Raw genomic sequence first — 15469 nt, forward strand, 5'->3', positions numbered from 1 at the left:
TCCCATTAGCAGTTTGGAAAGGAATCCTTCAAAGCTTATGGGCTCTCTAAGATGAATATTTATTGAATTTATGAGAATTATGAGCACCTCAGATGAAAAATGGGGATGGGAAAACAATAAACCTTTTAGTGTTGCCCTAAAAAGAATGAAAGGCTTGAACATTACAGCACATATTTGGTAAAGTCCAGGTATTGAAAGGAAGCTCCAGTTGTCCCCGAGTGCTTGGGACCAAAGGCTAGGCCAACTTTTAGTAACATGAGAACAATTAGAGGTGGCAATTAGACACAGGCAATCAGCGATCAACAGATCACATTCCTTCAGATGAGGAAGGACCTCTGAGTCTTCACCAGTAATTACAGGATATGGGTGGCACAAGGCATTTGTAGAGGCACCAGCAGTTGCTGAATTGGAAGTGTTTCAGATGAGGAATTCCATGCATTGTCTCAGCACAGTGCTGTGGGAAGTAGCTCACTTCTGGGACACAGTGGGCAGAGCTTCAATTCACCCAACCAGCAGTTAAATCCAGCTCTCCTTTAGGGTCATGTTCCCCATCCGCAGGCAGTCCAGGAGATACAGAGTGACCTCATGTGAAACTGTTTTAGAATTAGGTGAGGTTCTAATTAGGTCCAGATTAGACACATAATTAATTAGGGGTTATACTTAACCAAGACCACTTTCAAGAGTCTCTTTCAATGCAAAGAACCTCAGTAAATGGAAAGAGGAGCCTGGGGCAGCAGGGGACTGATGCACAGGGAAATCAAACTGACCAAGAAGGCAACAGAGATTGCACACCTGGTGCTGAGGGAGGGAAAAGCACATGAGAGTTTGCTGGGGTGAGATATTTATTAAAGATTGAATTCACACAGACCGTAAGTTAAAGCAGCTACAAAATGTAAAACTACTAAAATTTTTGCCAGCTGGAGAAACTTTTCTGCCCCCAGTAATGAGGTAGAAGTTTTTCTGTAGAGTTTTTAGACAATTGTAGATTTTATTCAGATTGGCAAAGTCAGAGATGGTTGTAAGGAGGGAGACTTGTTAATTTTTCTTCTTTGAAAAGAGGAAAGATTCAGAGCCACAACTGTTTCTGCTCTAGTGGTTTGTTACACAATACAGCTGATTTGTACCTATTACCTACTGAATCTAATTGCAGTCAGCTTAATAACAACCCAGGCAGTAAAACAGATTGGAAAAAAAAAAAAAAATTATTGATGCAGCTGAAAATTCAGTAGGTGTTATCCAGTGATGACAGTTTCCTTTTTAGACTCCCATTTCCTTTCAGACATGAATCTTAATTGAATACCTAAACCACTGTAAATTAATTAGGTCAAAACCCCTATGACTTCTTCTGATAACCTGGAAAATGAAGAGGATATGGATAATGTGTAAGAATTTTCTGTTTTTCCAAATTTATCTCTTCAATAATGTGGCAAGTTGAGAAACGTTGTGTCCTGGAATTTATTTCCCTATAAGTGCACAAGTGTGCTTGCACTTGTTGATTCAGGCAGCTGGCCTTATTTAATTAATTTTCTTATTTTGTTTGCATTATTTCTCTGCTAAAAGTTGGCATTTTTTCCAGTAAAACACTTCCAAGTAACCTTTTTATATTCTTCACTCCCTGCAAACAGTCAGCTAATGTTCAGGAAATAAACTGATTTTTTCCCCTGCTGCTGAGTGAACTGTGCACAGCTAAAAGTGTTCATGGCCATACTCAAGTGCATCTCTTCTTTCTCCCTTGCCCACTTACAGTTTGATTCACTGATTTATTTCCTATGGTTTATTTAAAGCAAGGGAAGTAGACAAAATAGAAGGCAATAGTTGCTCTGCTGCAGTTATGTTTTAGCTCTTCTCCAGCCCTTGCATTAGGACTACACTTTAATTATAAACCTACTTCAAGGCCACTATTAATGGTTCCTGTGAAAGGCAGAATCTCCTTCTTTATGGAAATGACACACCTTGCCAGTTAAAGACTCTGTTACTGCTCCCAGCTGAACATTTGGCAGTTTAATTCATTCTGGTTTAAACCCTCTGTACCCTTTCCACAGCTGTGTGTCCCAGGCTGAGGATGAGCTCCTTTGAGCAGACAGAATATCATAGTAATGATGGTGTGAAAGAAAATTTTGTTGCATGTTAAGAGGGACACAAGCAGGCCATTTCTCTCTCCCATTTGCACTCCCTCTCAGCAGCATGATCTAGAGGTTCAACAATTGGACTTTACTATGGCAAATGGTTCCCAGGTTAATTTTCTTCACTGCAGTGAGGTACTTCTCATGCATTGTTGTGTTTCACCTTTACAAACACTGAAGTATTTTTATCCTGTCCATAGCAGCAAGCATTTGTTCTTGGTGCTGATTTACATTTACCATGACTGACCTTTTGATGTTGTGTGTTTCACCTCAGACGCAGACTGCACAAACTAGGGGTGTCCAAGATTACCCAGGTTGATTTCTTACCCCGGGAGGTGGTATCGTACTCCAAGGAGACACAGACACCTCTGGCCACACATCAGTCTGAAGGTAAGATTTATGGTTTTTTAAAAAAACATTTTAATAGAAAATTTGCATCCAAGTTAAAGAATGTAATAAAAATAATAGTAAGTCATAACATAGCTGCTTATCATGTGTTTTCTGCAAGGCAGCTATTGTTTATGTGATTAATGTCTGTTCTGATGTGAATAATTATAAAAATCACTTTAAATACAGGTGGAACCAAACTACTTCTGACTTACAATGGGTTGTGCTTAGATAGCAGTTTAATGGGAACATTTTTGAAAATAAATCGTTATGAATATAATTAAAATTGTTCTTTATTTCTTTTTTTATGTTTTCTCAAGGAAGTTATAAATTCTGTGCTTTGTAAAGAGGCAGTGTTGGAATGTTGCCCTCAGTTGTTTGATCAGGGTAATTGTGTCCCCCTGCTGTAGGTGAAGCTTAGGGAGAAGATGCAGTTTAGCTTCATACACTGAAAAAGGAGGTTTGCATACTTTGATGTGGACAGTCTTTCTTTCTTTCTCTCTGCTGACATCATGCTGGCATCTGTACTCATGGAGCTGTTTGTTGGCTTTTTGGCTCTCTTGTTGATGAATAAATACACAGAGTGGCAGAGGTTTGCTGATCTGCCATTGTTGTACTGCAGAATGCTGATTGCAGGTCAGTGGAACCATTTAAACTGATTGCAAAACAGCACATTAGCCTGATGTTTCCTGTGCACTAGAACAAAGCAGATAGAAGAGGAAAAACTCATAGCAGTCTTGACATAATTTTTGCTGTTTATAATGAAGGATCAAGAAAAGTTCAACAACTGAGTAATTTTCTGCAGAAGATAATGTAGAACTTTACCAGGCCTTATTCAGAGAAGAAAAATACTCAAGTAGGTTCAGAAGGTGGTGGTGGTGGTGGTAAATCTGTCTAAATGTAAGGTACTGTCAGGGAAAATAGAGTGATAAATGTAGCCAGTTGTTGCTGGGGTTTTTTATAACTGGGTAACCAGGTCTGCCTTAGGAAGCAGAAATAGAAACTGCTGAGCTGGCTGCTCAGATTGTGCTTTTCTGGAGAACAACCTTGGTTCTCTGTGGTCAGAAATAGTGCCTTCAAACACAGACAGCTCTTTTGCTGGGATGATACTCCTTGAGCAGTGTGTCCAGAGAGCTTTGCCTGCTCATAGGGAGAAGCAGTCTCAGAAGCCTCCCTGGGTCAGTCCAGCTCATCTCTGCTTGTTTCTCTGTGGGCTGCTGAAGCCTCGAGAAAATGGGTTTTGCCCCTGAGTCTTTGTCTTCTTTGCTGAGGACCAGTTGATGCTCTACCCTGGAGCATTATCATGAGTTCATTGTTAGATCAGATGGAGAGGGTGTCCTTCCTCTCTGGCACGTGGCCTTTATCCAATGCAAGAACCCATGGATATGGGGAATTTAAGACATGGCTTTGTGTTTGCCTCCCTTAGACCTATGACTCTAGCACTCGTATGAGCTGACCTGCCTTTGACTATTACAGAAAAAAGAAAAATAAGCTCTCTACTCCATCTGGAAGTAGGCTGGAATGAAAAGGACAGGCTCACTTAAGGAAGCATCTTCTTTCAGTAAAATATTGATTTTTCCCCAATGACCTCTTCAACTATTACAAAATCTTTTTCTTGCTAGACAAAAGGACTATCTCCAACCCCGCAAGGAAAAAACTCCAAACAGCAGTGTGATGCCATGGAGCCTGGCAGTCAGGGCAATGAGCAGGGAGGCAGTGTGGTTTGAATTGGTCCTCCCAGCACAGAGGAAGGTCACTTGTTCGTTCATTTGTGTGAAAGAAGATAAGTGCAAACATAAAACATCATGCACTTTTAGCTGCCTGAGCCAAAACTGTGATGGAAGGGGTCAAGTATGTGGGTTTGGTGACTGGATTTGTTATATTTCCTATTCTCTGTCATCACAGCCAAGGAAAACATCAACAGCAGTGGTGTTTTACATATTAAAATACAAAGGAAATATCACCCAAAGGAAATATCACCCAATATCTTACTTCAGATGTGTGAGGGAGAGAAAGTGTAACTTACATTTCCTTTCCAATCTGCTACTGGGGAATTCTCTGCATGTATCTTGGATATGATTATGGCTGTGCATCAGCAAAGGAGATTCAGGAAAGTTTGGCTATTCTGTTGAGAGACTATTTAACTGGAAATTCTCTAGGGGGTAAATAAGCACCGTGATTTTGGCCTCCCAATGCTGAGCCCTTCATACTGTCAGTCTAAACATGAACAGAAGAGAGAGATTCCTCAGGAGAGCAGCTTAGAGAAGAAGTCTCTACACTGTTTCTATGCATTCATGTGATAAAATATAGCCATTATCTTTTCAAGATAAATTGTTCAGCCATTACTATGGCTATGGGCTCAGTTATTTAGCATCTGAAGCCTTAGAGTTTGAGAATAGAAAACAAGAAACTTGGATGAGTCTGGCTTCAGTGTTTGGAATTCACTTTTCACTGACTGCCTTAAATATTGGAAATGTCAAAATGCAGAATTTTAGGATGAGATTGTCTCACACTTGGCTTCTTGTTTGGAAGACAACTAATGAAGGGTATAGCTGATTGAAAAGATGGGTGAAATGAGAACTTTGACTCCATTCAAAGTTCTTGACCCTTTTCAAAATATCCTCATCAGATTTTCTGCATTTGCTTCTCTATAGAGCAAGAAAGAAACTCTGAGGTACTTTAAACCTACTGCTGTTCTGGAGCTCTCTGTGTGTTTTTTGTGGTAATGGCTATTGCCCACCAAACCTAATAAAACTGGAAAGGGAAGGGTTCACTCTGGTAAGTCCAAGTGGTGCCAGAGAGCCAGATGCTATGTGCACTGAAGTCTCAGCTTGTCAGCTGCTAATTTTAGAAGAAATAGTGTGGCATTATTCATCATTGTATAAAAAACAGATTAACTCCTCTTTTCAGAGCAAGTAATTTGCCTTATTTCAGAGGAATAATGACATGTCATTTCTCCTACCAACTCTATTATTTAGGGAGATGTGTATATGTATCATTCAATCCTTTGATCAGAAGAATTTAATTCTTTTGCTTTATTTAGGTCACAGTCAGCTTCAGCCTTTTCTTTTCTTCCTTGCAAGATGACTTCAAAAACACACAGATCTTGGCTCTGGAGCCTGAGAAAAAATCATGCTCTTTATTTTCCCCTTCCTCCTGCTATAATTGAACTTGAATTTAGGTATTTGTAGGCATTGAGAGACATTTTACTAGCGCTGTTTTTCCATTCTGGAGTTGATTAAGACCTAGGCCATGCCAAATAATTTTTGAGAGTTCTCTGACACACTTCTTTCACTGTGCAGTGGCTCTCACATCACTTCAGGAGTGGCAGCCCCATGTAGCCTTCAGTGGTTGGACCCTCCAAAGCACTGCAGACCTGTTGTTTCTTAAAAGTGCACCTAGAAGAAAACAGAAAAGCCATGGCCTAGCCTCTGGTAAGGCCAGAATGGGTCCCTCACCCAGGATGGGTGCAGCAGTGGACTGAGTTCTGCGTGACTGCCTGCAGTCCACCTTTTCCAACAGGAAAACAGTGTGCACATTCAGGCTCTGCTAGATGCCTGCCTCATCTCCAGCTTACTGTTCTGCTCTTTAATGGGCCAGGAGGTAAAATCTCAGAGAAGGGAGGTACTCTTCTGATCTAGGTCCCCTCAGAAACTGAGGGCTGTAAGAAGGACAAATTCTGTGATCTTTCTGGCTTTGCTGTCCAGTGTCAGGAGAGTGGTTATTCCTCTTTTGCAAAGTAGAAACTGCTTCATCAATAAAATTAAATGTTCTCACATTCTGCCTTGATAGACTGTCACTGCAAATAGGTTAGTCAGAAATGCATTCCTGAAAGAGTAGGTTCTGTGTACAAGAGAAGATCTGGCTTTCTAAAACAATGGAAGTCATGTGCACTTCATCAGTTCATCACCTTCAGCAGATGGGGGGAAAACAAATGATCTGCCATACTCACCTCCTGAGCAGGGTAACCTCATCCTGCCTCACAAATGTAGCCCAATTCTGGCAAAGAACACAATGAGACCTGTGATCCATCTGTTTATCTAGCTTTTTAAACACTAAGGGTATTTTGACTATTAGAGAAAAAAAGAAACCTCTCTACTCCATCTGGAAGTAGGCTGGAATGAAGTGGCAAAATGAAGGTGGAGCTCCAGAGGCTGGGTTGGTTTCTGTGTGTGACTGACAGTGTAATTCTCTGAACTGAGGTTCCTGAAAGTTGCCCTTTGTAAAGCAGTGAGGGAGGAGAGGGGAATTCTCTCAGTCAGGCTCATGAGACACATGAGCCTGTCTGTGTGTGATACCAAATGTTAAGTGTCTTCTGTAGGGTGAACCAAAATTCTGCGGGTGCCACAGACTGCATTGACTAGTTCTTCACTGCCAGACTTGGTAAGAGAGCTCTTTATAGCCATATTGATTTAGGTTTGTCATTATGGAGTAAAATGGGTATGTCTTACAGAGTGCTACATTGGCATATGTGAGGCCTCTGCCCTACTTTGAGTTTTGGTAATTGGATTGGAGTTATCTGTGACTAGGACTGACAAGCTCCAATGCTGTGAAAGCAAGTCAGACCTCTGGAATTTTATCTTTTCCATGATAAAATCTGTAGATATTATGGATTTTATTTATACTTTAATTCTATTTATACTTTGATTGTCAAGGTCCAAGATTTCCAGGTTTAATCGGTGGGGAGATCTGTCTCTGTACATGCTTTAGGATGCTGTGCAGCAGCCCTCTAGCCCAGCAAACTCCACCCCAGTCCTTCTGTGCCTTGCTGTGCCTGACTGTAGCTCAGCTCTGGCTTTGTGGATGCATGCTGTGCTTTGGAAAAGCCAGTCCCAGAACTGAGATCATACTTGAGCTTTCCCATGGGCAATCTGGCTGGAGCTCGTGGATCAGAAGCTGGGGTTTAAGTTAAAGAGCTTACTTTGGATTTTCCCTTCCAGAAAATTGTAAGCTCAGCTCCAGTCTCAACAGGACAAGTCTGGACCCAAGAATAGCTTTGAATGCTTCATTTAATGGGAAATGCAGATGCACATTTGTGCATTACCATGCATGCAACATGTGTGTCAGGATCCATGATATTGTGTGATGGAAATTGGACATAACTAGGGGGAAAGCAAAGGCCTTCTGAGGTAAACAAAAGGAGATGCTGAAAAGCAAAACTAAGATGGAAATCACTATTAAAAAGAGAAGATGACCTAAGGATGAATCAGTGTTAAAGCAGAGAAACTTTTTTTAAAGAAACAGAGCCTTAGGATTTGTACTAATGGGCACTAATTTTGTAATAATGTTTTGTAACTTTGTAAAATACTATGCTCCATCCTAAGCAGTACCATGTATTGCTAAGTGTTACTAGTTATAAAGATATATAAAACTCCAGTTTGCCTTTTCTTCTCAGACTGCAGTCCATCAGAGTTGTACTGTGGATCTCAATAGCTGGCATAAGAACTCTGATTCAAGATGGCTTTTTTTGTAAATCAAAAAAGCTTAATTTTTTACTGTTGTACCAGACTGTACAAGATTGGAAGGGACTAGAATGAAACAGTGCAAAGATTTGAGGCATTGCATTATATAGCAGTCTTTCAATAATTCCTCTTTCTTCCTGTCACAAGTGCATCACCTTTTCTAAATAAAAAGCTTTTCAAGGTGGATTTTAATTTATTTTTTTTAAATTTAGTTTTGACATAAAAATCTTTCAAAGGCATTCAGGCAGCGCTCTCTGGTGGTGCAGCGGTGAAGCGCCGTGCCTGAGGAATGCCGGCAGGGAGGGATGCGGGAATGCCGGAGAGACCTGCGGGAAAACACCCGTCTGATCTTTTGCCTGAGGCAAGAATTATATTTGACAGAAGGTGCTTGAGTTGTATGTATGACTGAGATGTGTGAATGCAAGTGCTGGTGAAAGAAGTGTGAGAAGAGACCAAGGCATTATACAGAAATTGGGGTAAAAATTATATTATTTAGAAATGTTAAAAAGCTTAGGTATTCAGAGCAATAATACACTGGTGAAATCAGGTGCAAACCCTTGTTATTATCAGTCCCTTTCGAAGTACAATGAGTGAAGTACAATTTGTTAAGGTACATGTATTCCAGACCAGCCACAACAGGCAGCTACCAGGTGTGTTGGGTCTGTATTCCACTCCTCACCAGATACAGACATTGGATGTATACCTCTGAAGGCTTTCTTCACCACCTGGCTCATGGTAATTTTATGTGGTGCAGAATTAGAATAAGGACTAGGCTTTAGAAATTAGTTTCTTTGGTTTCTGTTGTGCAGAAAAATGTATTTGACACTTGTGAGGATTTCTTCTAGGAGGAAGAATGAAGAGGCCACAGTCTGGTCATGGATACTTTGGTGTTTGAGTGCAGAAAGGGACATCAAATGTCTGTTTTCGTAAAATATGTAGCAGACTTTGGCTCAAACAGGATTTCAACAAGGCAGTGCCAGTCCCTTTGTAAAAGGTGGCCTAACAGTATATTAATCAGCAGTCATTGCTTCAGTATTTGCTCCCTTCCCTGTTTCTCCTTCCAGGTTTTCTCTAAAGACTTCTGGAAAAGGGCTTTTCTCAAGATGATTCTCAGATAGTCTTATGCAGAGAGCCCTTTTATTGCTAAACTGTTTTGAACAAGCAGATCTGACAATTTATTAAGCATCAGTAATTCTCAGGGAATTATCTACTAAGAACTGGTTTAGCAGAAAGATTGCCTCTAGTCACAGACAGTTGGAGGTCTGAAGAAGGAAAACTCTTTAGAGATCTTGGACTTTTTCTTGATCATTTCATTACACAGGGATCAAGTTACTTACCTCTTTGCAGCTGCTCCACAATCTTAACAAAATTTTGGGCAGCTCTCCTGAAAACCAGGCACACCCACATAGGAGTTCCCTGCTCCAAAGTGTCCCTGACCTTTTGCAGACTCTGGTTTCTTTTGCACAAGGTGCTCCCGCATTAAATGCCAGCCAAGAAAGCATATCTGGGAATTCTTTATGAGGGTGGGGAGAGAACAACAGACCCTGTCACAGCTGAACCATGCCTTCTCTAAACCATTCAGGCAACAAAAGATGAGGAACAAACCAAAGCTTAACTGCCTTCTTGGTGAGACAAGGAACCAGTTTTTGGCCTGTGCTGCCTAGGAGGGGAGTGTTGTGCAATTTTGTTCTGTGCATGGAAACAACACTGCTTCAGAGCCTTTGCAGACATCATGGGGAAGGACCATGCTGTACCAACCTTCCTTGCCCCTTCTTGATCCTCATGGGTCTTTGTGCTTTTAACCAGGTGGATTCCATCCTCCACCCAAGAAATGGGAAGCTGTTCTCTCCTAGAATAATCCCAAAAGCATTGTAGTCAGTCTCCTTGTGTGGAAACCAGTCTGCTCCTTTAGTTGCAGTGGGAAATAATGTGATTGAATAAGATCCTGGTACATCTGGTGTTGCTTGATGGAAAACAAGAGAGCTGATGTTAAGAGCCCTGACCTCAGACTCCTTTAACTAGCTGCAAGTCATCTCACAGTGCCTTTGACCCATCTCTGTGTCCTGACATCTGAAACCAGCAGTGATCCATGAATTCAGAGAAAAGCCCTGTAACACCTGTATGCAAATTGAATTCTTTGTTGGCTGGAAATGAAAACCTTCCTCTAAGTCTTTCTTCTCTGCAAAAGATCCTGGCCGTGTTTTACACATGAACAACTGCTGTATTGAGCTGATTTGTTAAATGTTCCCCTCAAGCAACAAAATATTTCTAAACTTATTTGCAAATATATGACTATTAGTATGTTGTAACATAGCTTTAACATGAGAACAAGGAAATTGTCCCACTAATGAACAGCACCATGATTTCCCCAGTCAACAGTCAGTGGAATGACAGTGGCCAATTTTTTTTTCATATGTTCCTAGTTATCACTTTATGTATCATTTCAGCAGTGTTTGAATATTCTTTGAATTAGCAGTGTGTATACATATTACAATGCTCAAATGAGAAGGTCCAGACCTGAAAATGTAAAAAGGGTGAAATTTGGGTTAACAGTGCTTCCAACAGAACAATGAAGACATGCCTTTTTGTTTTCTTCAGAAACAAAGCACGCTTTTTCCTGCCATTCCTGTAATTCCTTCTTTAGACTAATGGGTGATGCCTATTCAGTATATACAAGAATAATACCCAGCACCTTCTATTATGTCTTTAGTAACCTTTGGCAAATTCTGGCTTTGTAACGTGGACCAATCTCCACTAGAATTTAAGACAAGATTAAGAAAAATGTGCATTGTAGAAGTAGCAGTTATTAATCCTCAGTGCTCTAATTAGCCCTTAATCTTTCTAATCCTGTAAGTAGATACAAAATCAGGGCTGGAATAGACACAGGCCATAATGTGGAAAGGCCTTCATTAGTGGTGTTAAAAAGATGTACAGAAAACGGCTTGGTTACTTCACACTTCTCAGTTTGATCCTTGGCACTTGGACTCTAAGAGATGAAAAAGATTCACGTGCCAAAATCCCCTCCTCTGTTTTAACCCACAGCACTAATGTACTGGGTCAAAAATTACACAGCTGAAAGTTCTCCTGTTCAGCACCTCTCTATCTTCAATTCTATAGCTGAGCCTGAGCCTGAGAAGCTGGCTAATTGTGCCCCTCTATAGTCTCCTTTAATTGGCTCATTTCCATAGGAGAGGCCACCTGCCTTGGATAGAGCAGTGTCAGCTGCTTGCCCTCAGACTAACTGGAGAGGGAGCCAAGTGCCTGGGCTGGCTGGAGTGGAGCATTTGGCACACCCCACATGACTGCCTGCCTTGGGGATGAATGGGGATGCGCCCCAAGCTGGGTCTTTGTTCCCCAGGTGTGTCCCCACACTCTGACCTGAGCACCTGTGCAGAGCCCTCCATGGCACCCCGGGGCCCCCTTCTATCCCCAAGAGCTGCTCCAGGGTCATGTAAAGTCCTGCTATACTTAGTGTAAAGGCAAACCGTAGATCTCATCTGTATGTAATATTTGAGAATCCCTGCTCAAAATCGGTAGCAGCTGGATCCTTTCCAGAGAATCCTTTTGCTTGCTCGCTCAAAAGAGTTACTCTGAAAACTGAAGAAAGGATCTGGGTGAAGAAACCTTTAATGAAATGGATATGTCAGTAAAGTAAAAGTCTCAGCATGAATTCCCACTGGCCACTATTAATAGAAGATGGAATTCTCTTTTGCTGCAATACAATAGACTGTCTCCACAAATAATGTCACTTTTCAACCAGACCCTGGCTGTCACTTGCCCATCTATCTTATTTAAAATAAACTTAGCATGTATTCACTCTGAGCCACAATTACTTCAGATGTATGTCCTAACCATAAACCTCCAAACCAGACCTCTCTCTTCCTGCAAGCTAATACCCTACTTAAAGCACACTGGAAGTGAAAACATAATCATTATTTTTCTGAAATGTGTTGAGCTTGAGCCACGAAGCTTCACACTTATTTTAAGTCTATAATTGCATGTTGTTGCTGTGGATACTCCTTTTTTTTTCCTCACCCCAATTGTGTTGTGAAGTTTGCTACATCCAAGCTCAGTGTGGGTTCAGCTCCTCTGTGATTGGCACAAGCAGATCCCTGCACTTATGAATAGACTCACTGATCTCAGTAGCAGCTGCTGGGTTTTGAGGACTCTCAGAATCCACTGCTTGGTTTGGAGCTGAACTTCTTTGAAGGTCTTGCCCCAGCTGCACAACAGGAGAATTTTTGAAATTTTAACCGTTAATCATGGTTATTTCATATTTTCTTTCTTGTCATCTTCACTCAGATGTTCACTCTTCTCTCCTAGGCACCAATTACTCAGCAACAGCACATGCAAAACAGCACTCATCTGCTGTGAAACACAGAAAGCACTAAAGATCTCACTTGTGGCTGCGTGAAGAGTTCTCTGTGTGCTGGTATTGCATCACAGATAATGTGCAGGTTGAGAACACAGCATCTTACACAATGAGACAGCACAAACTCCTCCTGCATGTGTTTCACTGACTTCTTACCTGTGACATGAGACAGGCTGGCATTCACGTGGGGGGATAATTGAGGCCAAAAGAGCTGAACCCAGCACAGTCTTGTGAGAGGGACATGGACGTAGCCCAGACTGTCCTTCAGTCTGTGCCCAAGTTTCCAGAGCAGTGGAATAGTTAATTTGGTCCAGATGTCAGCTGGGCATGCTGTAACATGCTCCCAGTTCGTACTGATCAGGAATAAGCATCTCTTATCTCTGCCTTTTCTTCTTTGCTAGATTGGGTACTGCAGTAAGCTTGGGTTCAGGATTTCCAAGTAGGCAGGGAGCTGCTGTTTAAGTAAAGATATAACAAATTTACATCTGGTTCTCATTTGTGCAATCATGAAAAGGTGTCTAGTGAACAGTGAGCTTCCGTTTTCAAGAATGCCTTGGACAGATTTAGGGTGGAGTGTGCAGGCACAAGTGCACCATTACACAGTGTGCTTGGGAAACATCTCTTCTGCCATTCCTAGTTTGTAACAGGATGGAGGCAGAGAGTGAACAGGAGATTAATCTGGTCTCTCTTTCCTCTTATTGTCTCTAGTCTATGCATGTTTAAAACTTGCTGATACATTTATATAGTTTTTTAAAATATTTAGTTATAAGTACAGCTATAGATACAATGTTTACATAATGTATTACCTATCTGTATATCTAGATTTATATGTAGATTTACAGAGACTTGTTTATATGTAGATTACAGAGGTTTGTAGGTGCACACATAAAGCTGACCACTACAAGTCTCACTGCCTGCCAAGTGATACCCTTGGGCTCAAAGCAATGGTGTAAATCTCAGGAGTCTTATCTTTATTACAATCTGTATGTGTAATTCAGAGCAAGTCACAAACTGAGTTACAATCAATGCAGAGACATAGACCCATCTCTTCATTTCCCACAGTACAGACCACTGAAAGCTTAAACATGAGCTAAGTGAATTCACAACAGCCTAATTTACTAGGATTTTTAGCTGTCACAGAGCTGTCTGATCTGGCAGCATGACTAGTGCCAGTACCCAAGCTAGGTAGCTGCATCCTTGTTGAGATACTTCAGGAGTCCAGTGCAGTCACAGGCAATAGCTCTGCCTTGAGGGGCCAGGCCTGTTTGTGTAAATTTCCATACTCAAAAGAGTGACACAGAACCTCCCAGAAGGCAATTTATCCTATCTATTGTATTTATCATAACACTGGAAAAAATTATCTTCTATTTGTGCCTTTCTTCACTGCTTACTGGACTTAACCAACACATTCAAATTATAACCTTAATTTTTAGATGATTTAGGTAATTCCAACCACTTTGTGATGGGAATATGGGCAACTGCATTATGAATTATTTTACTGTCATCTCTTGAAACAGTTTTGGAACTGCTGTTATTGCTATTTCTTTTCTTGAGCTCCTTCATCTCTTATGTATTGCCCTTTGAAGTGGCTTCTTAGGCCTCTGTGAAAGAATAGTGAAAAAGCAGGCACCTTATTTTCCCCTGTAACCTATGTAACTGAGGGCAGCTCTTTCCCAGCTGATAAAGGCAATAGTATCAAGAAAAAATAGAAAAATTACTTTGCTCTTTTATATTTTCAATTAAGTAGTGTTTTCATACTATTCAGAGGACTTTATTGTGTAGACTCAATACTACACTTTATGTGCTAACATTTATTTTGATGCATCAGTCTTGTTTTCATATTGTGTAGTTCCTCAAATGCATGTTTCTGCCCCATTTTGCTCAAGGGTTTTTCTGTACAGTAAAGCCCATCAAATTCCTTCCCCCAAACAGTGTTGAGCATCAAGTGGATACATACCTAGATCTGGAAATTATAGCACCATGACTGTAAAATGGACAAAACCACAGCTTTGTTTACTGAGCTGTAGGATGGGGAATATATCCTTTCATCTTTTCTTTCATCCCTTTAACTGTATCACATAGGTTGTCAGACTGTTCACTTGACCTGTGATATTTCTTGCATCAGAGTGTCCTGATGAAGTATAAAAAATGAGTGCCCAACCCCTAGGTATTAGCTATGCAGTGAGGATGTTTTCAGATCTAATTAGTGAATTAGTTAGTACTAGTTAGTGATTATCCTTAGTGAATCTGGATTAGAAAAGGTTAGTAAAAGTACCTTTTCTGTTTCACAGTTCATCAGCTTGAGATAATTTAGTAACAAAGGCTCATGTTGCAATCAGGGAAAAGACTCCCGCTGACTGAAATGGGACCTGGACTGGGACCAAGTGAAGTGCTTGCCATGAGCCTAAATAGCTGACATTGTCACTGACTCATCATGTGAAGCCCTTCAGTACATTGTAGAATCATTTTATTTGTATTTGATTAAATAAAAAAGTATTTAGCTAGGCCTTCCAGCTTTGAAAAACAAAGTATTTACATAAGGGCCAGGCAACCAAATAGCTATTTGCTTTTACCCTGGTTAGCAGGCTAAATCCTGCAAATATTTATGCATGTTCTGTGCTCATCATTATCCTCTGACATGTTTGATTGTCTGATATCAGGCATGTATGTGTTTGCAAAAGGGGATCTGGTGCTGTTACTTTCATTTGTTGTATCCCATTTTGCTGATGGACTACAAGCTCTGAAGGGCAGGAAATGTGTTTATTTTTCATACCTATCAGTACAGAATATAGAAAACATGCTGTAAAGAAATACTGATCATGAAAATGTGTTGATATGTAATAGAATAGTTTGGGTTGGAAGGGACCATTAAATGTCATTTAATCCAACCCCTCTGCAATGGGATGTTTTGAATTAGATCAGGGTGCTTAGAACCCTGTGCAACCTGACCTTGAATGGTTGGGAATGGGGCATCTGCCACCTCTCTGGGCAACCTGCACCACTGTTTTACCATTCTCATTGAGACAAAACTTTTCCTTATATCTTTTAGTTTAAAGCTATTGCCCTTTGTTTCGTTGCAACAGGCCCTACTAAAGATATATATTAAATATATGTGTGTGTGTGTG

General features: G+C 40.8%; 1 protein-coding gene across 9 annotated transcripts in view; it reads left to right on the forward strand.

Moving 5' to 3' along the window:
* The window catches only part of DYNC1I1 (dynein cytoplasmic 1 intermediate chain 1), a 186548-nt gene that overhangs the window by 42513 nt on the left and 128566 nt on the right, over positions 1-15469 (forward strand). For all 9 annotated transcript variants that reach the window (XM_059482963.1, XM_059482994.1, XM_059482986.1 and 6 more), the window contains one exon: positions 2398-2513. In XM_059482963.1, coding sequence (XP_059338946.1) covers positions 2398-2513 — 116 coding nt within the window. The remainder of the gene's footprint in view (positions 1-2397; positions 2514-15469) is intronic.

This window comes from Ammospiza nelsoni, chromosome 1 (assembly GCF_027579445.1).
Source record: "Ammospiza nelsoni isolate bAmmNel1 chromosome 1, bAmmNel1.pri, whole genome shotgun sequence".
NCBI lineage: Eukaryota > Metazoa > Chordata > Aves > Passeriformes > Passerellidae > Ammospiza > Ammospiza nelsoni.